At 54.4% G+C, this 8,109-nt stretch overlaps 1 protein-coding gene across 1 annotated transcript; it reads right to left on the bottom strand.

Annotated features, from left to right (window-relative positions):
• Positions 1-763: 763 nt before the first annotated feature.
• MATN4 (matrilin 4) lies at positions 764-6,330 on the bottom strand. The gene is made up of 10 exons (XM_062505076.1): positions 6,243-6,330; positions 4,766-5,335; positions 4,304-4,426; positions 3,716-3,838; positions 3,492-3,614; positions 3,228-3,350; positions 2,358-2,771; positions 1,864-2,016; positions 1,000-1,104; positions 764-822 (listed from the first exon to the last, which is right to left on the bottom strand). Exons 1-10 carry the CDS (start codon positions 6,313-6,315, stop codon positions 764-766), a joined length of 1,866 nt encoding a protein of 621 aa, XP_062361060.1. The 5' UTR covers positions 6,316-6,330.
• Between the last annotated feature and the right edge of the window lie 1,779 nt (positions 6,331-8,109).

Here is an 8,109-nt window from a genome sequence, read left to right as displayed (position 1 = left end):
GAGAGGGACATGTCATACAAATCTTCAGGGTGTTTATTGTCAGAACAGAAATTCCTTTATATAAAACAAGAGTTTAAAAATAGCACTACCCTGCTCTCAGAATTAAATATACATATATATACACACACAAACATTGATATTGATAGAAAGAATAATTACCATTTTGCTATGTGATTATAAACCCAAACAAGATTAATACCAATTTCCAAACTATTCTGCCAAACCAGGGCAAGGGATCTAAGAACTCCTGCCACCCACCTTCCCACAGGAGCCCACCTGGGCACCACACTGGGAGCCAGGTGGGCATCAGGTGTCCCCTGTGCTGCCTGCACCACCCAGCTGTCCTTGCCCCACCACTTGGCAGCAGATGCTGAGACAACAGAAGCTCTCAGGGTGACACCACTGTAGGTTTTTTCTCCTTCAAAGCAGCCTGCCATGGTCCAGGGGGACTGTGCCATCCCAGTCTCTGGGGGACACCAGGTGTCGTGTCTATCCAATGACCAGCCTGCCCACATAGTTGCTCCCCCTCATCCCAGACCTACTAAGGAACAACAACTGAACCCCTTGGCTTTGCAGCAGAGGCTTTGTTCAAGTTCCTTCTGTTGTGTTTTTAGGATTTTTAAATACAGTCCACATCCCCGTGGGGATTTTGCAATACAAGAACAAACAGTGATGCTTTATGATAACCTAGCAATAACAATGTCATGTAGCTATTGTACATCCATCCCCGTGTCCCGCCGAGCACTGCAGCCCTCTGCCAGGATCACTTCTTGTTGGCAATCTGCTTTTCCAAGTCTTCAAGTCTGGCTGTCATCTGAGCAAGTGAATGTGCTAAGGAAACAGCGTGAGCCAGACAGTCTGCTGGGAAAATAGCTTTAGCCCCTTGAAAGAGCCTAAAATTTTCCCCGCTCCCATTTATCTATCCCTCCCTCCCCCATGTGTGCTCTGTGCTCAGCTGATCTGCACCCTGACAAGCCCAGGCATCACCCCAAAGGATATTTTTCTCAGTCAGGCTCTGCAGGATGGCCACGGTGTTCGTCTGGAACTGCACCAGCGCCTCGCACTCACATGGGCTGCGGATCTCGGTCTCCCCTTTGCCCTCCTCTGTGACAGTGGGGGTTTGGCTGCTGTCAGACCACGGCCCCACATTGCCTGCTCTCCCTTGCTTGGACAGGTCCCTTGTCCCTGCAGCCACCCACCAGGGCTCTCCCCACCATTTGGCCCTGTCTTTTCAGTCTCTCTGCTTTCTGTCAGGCTGCCCTGCTGATCCAGCAAGCTCTCTGCCAGGCATCACACAGAGCTGTCACACGTGTGGTCGCAGTGTGCCAAGGACAGCCAGTAACGAGCTACACTTTGCCTTCAAGCTGGGGTGGCAGGGGGCATGTTGACTCCACACCTGCAGCCCTGTGGGGGTCTCAAGGGCACTGGGGCACCCCAGCCTGTCCCAGGGCAGGGAGACCCTCACAGTAACCCTGCACCCAGCAGCAGCACCACAGGTCTGAACAAGGTACACAGGACACCTTCAGAGCATCCCACAAGGCAGGGTGCCACTCCCAAATTCTGCCCATGCAATGGCACAGGGGTGGTTGCTTACATTAATACATTTATATTAACCCCTCCTGGTTTTTAATTTATCCCCCCAGCTTCACCTTTTCCTCTTCCAAATCCCTCCCAGAGACCCACATCTACACCCACAAAAGCCCAGAGAGATTCTGAGACATCCTAGACTCACACCAACCCAGCTCAGCCTTGGGGGACTTGACACAGGGTGACAGATAAACAAACCACCCCACTGGCTCTGTGGGGACAGAAGGGCCTTCCCTGGCTTGGGATCAAGTCCCCTGGTGTGGCCAGAACACCCACCTGGGCAGATATTCAGGGAGAAGCTCTCCACAAGGTGGGTCATGGTGGTGAAGTCTGCTGAATAGGAGAAGTGCTGCTCCACTGGCTCGGAGGCAATTGCTCTCAGCTCTTCTTCCACAGCTTTTCCAACACCCACGGCAAACATGACAATCCCTGAGTGGCAAGGACACATCCTGAGCGCTGCACTTGCCACCAGCGAGCAGCCCCAAGCTCAGAGAGAGCAAAGCCAAGGATGCAGGATTTTCTCTGGACTTCCCAAATATACAGCAGGAATTTGGGAAGGACAGGCAGGAGCATGGCAGCACTGTGGTGGTGCAGGCTGCTGCATGAAGGATGCTGCTCAGAGCACCCTGTGGCTGCAACAGAGCACGTCTGCCGTGGGATGCAGCTCCCCAAGGCTGGATGCTGCAGCTTTTCCCTGAGACAGCCACCCCAAAGAACCATCCCAGGATGCCCAAAACACTGCAATTTGAGGTTTCCAACACCCTCTGCACCTGATTCCTTTGCTCTCCTGGCCCATTCAGAGATGTCATCCTGGGAGCGCCCATCTGTGAAGACCAGCCCGATTCTGGGGATGTTGTGGGAGAGAGGCCTGGCACCTTCCAGCTCAGAGAAGCTGTGCTCCACCATGTGCTTGAGGGCAAGGCCTGTCATGGTGCCTTTCTCCATGTACTCCACATCCATCACCGCCTTCTTGATCTCATCTGCACTGTGGTACTTGTTGAGGGGGAACTCAGTGCGCACATGGCTGGAGTACTGCACCAGCCCCACCCGTGTGCCGTGGGGGGACACCTCCAGCAGGTCCACGATACGGTTCACAAACTGCTTCACCAGCTCAAAGTTCTGGGGCCGGACACTCTTGGAACCATCGATCACCATCACAAGGTCGACATGGCCAGCTCCACACTCTGCAGGCACAGGGGAAGGTAAGAGATGAGCAGCCTGGCCATGGCCACCGTCAGAGTGGAGGAGCCTGGGGCTGGGGCTGAGCTTGGGGGCTTCAGGACACTGTAGGAACACCCTGGAACTGCAGCTGGGAAGGTGAGCAGACTATGCCCAAGACATGCAGCCCAAAAACCTCCAGTGACACCCCAACACTCCCTGAAAGTCTTTCCTAGGTTTCTCTTTTCCAGAACCTTTCCTTAGAGCTGTTGCATCTTCTGGGCCATGTCTCTGAGGACACAAGCACCCATCCCCACAGCAGCCAGGGTACTTCCCCAACCACAGCCAGTTTCCATCCTCTTCCAGCCTAACCTAGAGTCCCAAGTGAAGACAGAGACTCCCAGCCCAGTTTCAGGTGAGCTCTTTCCAGGAGCACAGAGCCCAGATAAGGAGAATGTCAAGGGCTGTGTCCCAGTACTCACTGCTGCATGTCTTGCCATCAGGCTGGAGCTGCTGGCCCTCAGGGCACACACAGTGGTAGGAGCCCTCTGTGCTCACGCACTTGAACTCACAGCCGTGATCCACCCCGTTGCAGAGGTCGGTGGCTGGAAGACAAGCCGGGGGCATGGAGTTATTTCTTATTTCCATTCAGGGTGGTCTGGGAACAGCCCTTCCCTTGAGGCTGGGCAGGACATAAAGGCAGGTGTTATACACACAGCCTGTGCTGTGCAGACAGCAGGACCTACCCCTGCAGGACTTGCTGTCGGGCTGGAGCGTGAAGCCGCTGCGGCAGCGGCAGTAGTGCCCATTGGGGATGCTCACGCACTCGTGCTGGCAGCTGTGGTTTCCGAAGCTGCAGTAATCAATCACTGAGGAGACAAGGAGAGTGATGGCAGAAAGGAAAAGACAAGAACAGAGAGAGAATGGGAAGCAAACAAAGAAGGACCAGGGAGGGAGACAAGTCACTTACTAGTGCAGCTCCTCTTGTTGTGGCTGAGGTAGTAACCTGCCCGGCAGCGGCACGAGTACGAGCCCCGCACGCTGACACAGTGGTGCTGGCAGCCGTGCCTCCCATCTGCACACGCATCGATGGCTGCAGGGAACAGGACACCCATCACCCTCCTGTCCCAGCCTCCCTGGGGCAGCTGGGCAGGACTGCTCCAGAGCTTCGAAGCAGCTCCCAACACCATGAAACAAGAAGGAAAAGTCCTGGTGTGACCAGACCAAACCAACATGGCTTTGCACTAAAATTCAGGGAAAAAACACTGCTCGCTTTGGTGCTGGGATGTGAATCCTCAGGTACTCACTGCCCAGACCCCCTTAGCTGACAGGCAGCTGGTTGTGCCCACATAAGTCACGAGTGTCCCATCTCAGAGAGGTGGCCAGGATTTAGCAAGGATGAATGTCTGCAGTCATTACAGACCCGGGAGGCAGAGAGCCCAGAGCACCCAGGCTGCTGCTGGCCTCCTGGAATCCTCTGCTGAGTTCCAGCTTCCCTCCATGGGACCCATAACTACAAGCTCCCTATGAAAGTTCAGATAATGAAAAGGGTTTTTACGGGAGCAGGTCTTTCCATCCACGTTGAGCCTGTAGCCTGGGTTGCACTCGCAGTAGAAGGAGCCAGGGATGCTGATGCAGCTCTGCTGGCAGCCATGCTCCTGCTCCACACACATGTCCACCCCTGCAAGACAGAGCAGGCATCAGAGTGGCCCACGGGCACACCAGACACATGGGAACCCTGGCTCTGGAATATGCCCTGTCCCTGCAGCAGAAGCCAGTGACAAACCACACAGCCCCAGCCCTGCCAGCCCCAGTGCTCACCCACTGATCTCCAATGCACCAACAGACACTGTGCAGTGCCCTGTCCTGCAACCTCACTGGGGAGGTTGCTGCCCCATCTTCCCTGCTTCTGGCACGGGCAGCCACCCCCAAACGCCCCTTTGAAGGTCACCTTCTGTCCTGGGTGAGGAGCAGACACCGGGGCCCCCCTTGCCACTTTGCAGCAGCAACTCTCACCCACCACAAAGCTTGTCCTGGAACTGCTTGGCAAACTGCTGGATGAGCTCAAAGGACTCCACCAGGAAGACGTGCTCCTCCAGCGGTGGGGAGGCCATGGCCCGCAGAGAGTTCATGTCTGCCCTCTGGATTCCCACGGCGTAGATCTCGATGCCAGCGTTCCGGGCCTGGGCGGCCACCTCGGTGACACGGTCCTGGGGCCGCCCGTCCGTCACGATGACGGCGATGCGGGGGATCCTCTTGTGCAGAGGGCGCGCGCCCTCCTGCGTGCTGAAGGCCACGTTCATGGCGTACTGGATGGCCAGCCCCGTCATGGTGCCCTGGGCCAGCGGGATGATGCTGTTGATGGCCCTCTCCATGTCTGCCCGCGTGAAGAAGGTCTTGAGGGAGAAGATGTTCTGCACCTGGCTGGAGTACTGGATCACCCCCACCCGCGTGGCGTTGGGGCCCACGTCCAGATTGCCGATGATGTCCATCATGAACCGCCGCATGGTCTCGAACTCGAAGGGGCGCACGCTGCGGGAGCTGTCGATCACAAACACGATGTCCAGGGGACCTGTCCTGCACTTCGGTGCTAAGGAGAAGGCAAGGAGAAGGCTCGATCCTGTGGCTGTCTGCAGGAAGCACAGAGATCTCTGCCTGCTGGCTGAGGGATGTTCATGAGGGGAGGAGAGAGCAGGTTTGGGCAGCCCCCACAGACTGGCACCTTTCCACTGCCCACTCAATCCACAGAAGGTGGTGGCAGAGCGAAAGCAGGGTCAACAGGCTGGGGAGACATCCCCTGACTCTGGGTTGTTGTGGTTGAGTTTTTTAAGGGCAGAAAATGAGACAGTAAAAAGCAAAGCTAAGGGCATACATTTGGCAAAGAGCTTCTCTTGAGCATAAGGATGCTACTTCCAGTGCAAACTGGGAGAGTGTTCAGCAAGTGAAATGCCAATGAACATATTTTGCTTGGCTTGTGTGCACTCAAGCCTGGGAGAATTGGGCCCTAATCATAAGGAAACAGTTTGAGTCCCTTTGGGATGAAGCCAATCTCAATTGCTCTGAAGGTCTCAGACATACACACTCCTTTCTCCATTTGGTGCCTTCACTGTTTTTAAAGTAAAATTGATTGAGATCCCTCTGTCCTGGGAAGAGAGAGGCTGGTACCTCTGGGTTTACTTTGTCCCCTGCACCTGGAGAGTCAAGCAGGGAGGATGCTTCTCCTCACAGCAGTGCCTCCTGCCAAGGTCACAGCCCATGGCCTGCAGGCTGTGTCCCAGCTCAGGAGGTGCCTAGAGCAAGCAGCAGCAGAGCCATCATGCTGGGGCCAGGAAGTTTGTGTCCCACCACTGAGGGGATCCTCCACCCTCGTGGGGATACTCCCAAAGAAGAGGCATCATGTCCCCCCACATCACACAGCAAACTGTCCTCCGAGGGCTCCACTGCCCCACGTTCTCACTTCTCTTCCCTCCATGGACTCCCCACCAGCCAAGGCTCACCTGCAGGTTTTGGTCTGGCTTCCAGTGTTGTCAGAAGAAGCAGGAGGAGAGGGGAAACAGGCAGGAGATTCATCCTGGCTCTGCGAGACCACACAGTTCCAGTGCTGGAAGGATGTTCTGGAGGGAGAACATGAGGTGTGATCAGTGCTGAGGGTGAGCTCAGCCACAGGGCAGCACTCTCCTGTCACGGCTGTCCCCAGGGAGTGACAAAACCCCTAAACTGCAGCAGTTTTGACAGATCCATCCCCAAACTTCTCTGAACCCACACGGAATCTTTCCTGTTCCAAGGATTGGCAGTCTCAGCACAGCTCAATTTCATTACAGTAGCAACACTCAGCCAAAGGGTCTGATTTTCTGCTCTGGGTGGAGCTGGCTATTGGACAAGCCTTATTTTCACTTGCAAACCAGGCAGATGGAATGTTCAGCCAAATGCTTGTTCCCTGACTGTGTGGCTGATCTCTGCAGCCAGTGAAAAGTAGGAAAGCTGCACGCAGGGATGCAGACCACTAGCCCTCCTGATACTCCTGCACAGGAAGAGAAGCCCCCAGATGAAATAGCACCACAGACAAAACTTACTCAGAAATCTCTCAAAGTCACTGGCAAAGATCATTTTTCCAAGAAGTTCCATTCGCTGCCTGTTTCCAAACTTCCTTAGGAGAGCAGAAGCCTCTGCAGGCAGAGGGTGGAAGGGTGCCTGTGCAGGTGGGCTCCCACCTCTCCCCCCGGGCAGGTGCTGGGTGAACTCTGCGACCCTGCTGCTCTCCTTCACATCACCTCGAGGTCCTCACCATTCTGCCACCAGGACTCTGCAGCTCTCCCTGGCATAAAGGTTTTTACAAGGGATACTCTGCACCTCAACAGTTTTTTTCATGTCTTTAGGGTAGGGTCGTTGAAGAAAAAGGTATTTAAACTTGTTACCCAAAACCTCAGCTTCTCACTTCTCTCCCTCCCCACCTACCTCTATGTTGTCTTGCCTTGCCTTTCCTGGCTCCTGCAGGGATGTGGATTTATTTAGTTTATTTTTATTCCAGCTCTGGTTGGAAACCCAAGGTGCTAGGGATGGAAATACCACAGATACTGTAACTCTCCCCAGGAGATGTGCAGTGCCAGGACTTGGCACAGATACTGGAAGGGTGCTTTAAGAAAAAAATACACAAAAATTCATTTTATTGGTAGTTATCAGCCAGTATTTATTTAGCCCCAGGAGGTCTCAGTTGTAATTCATCACCAGGGTTGCTGTTTAATTGCTCAGTGGTTACGTGCAGCCCTGAACACCACGTCTTTGATAGCAGGGACACTGATAATAGGTTTCACAGCTGCATCTTGAAACAGTCTCGAGACTCAGTGTTCACACCTGGAAAACTATATTAAAGAATTGGGAGGATAGAAAAGGGGTACAAGAGAATACTGGGATCCAGAACAGCTGTCTCAAAGTGAGAGACGTGGCCTTTCCTGGAGGTGAGCTGAGTACCAGCCCAGGACACAGTGACTGCACAGCGCTGCCAGGAGCTCCTGCAGAACCATGCAGGGTAGGGACCGGTGGGATCGCTCTGGCTGAGGGGATCAGCAGGGACAGAAGCCTGACAGCTTTTCCAGGGGACAGAGGTGACCTTTGCTTTGTGGCCAGGATTGCTCAGATACCTGTGTCCCCTCACCACACGCAAGCAGAGAGGCAAACAGTGCTCCTCCCCCAGCTTTGTTTCCCCATTTACGTAGCAGATTCTTTTGCCAGCACTGCTTCTGTCCTGGGAGAAAGCACTCACAAACCACTAAATATTTTTGGGACAGCTAGAACATTTCTGCAGCTCTCTTCTCTCCACACCTCCCTGCAGTGGCAGGCTGCTACGGAGCCTGTGTCTCACAGCAT

Source organism: Cinclus cinclus, chromosome 18, assembly GCF_963662255.1.
Source record: "Cinclus cinclus chromosome 18, bCinCin1.1, whole genome shotgun sequence".
NCBI lineage: Eukaryota > Metazoa > Chordata > Aves > Passeriformes > Cinclidae > Cinclus > Cinclus cinclus.
This window is presented reverse-complemented; position numbering and strand designations above follow the sequence as displayed.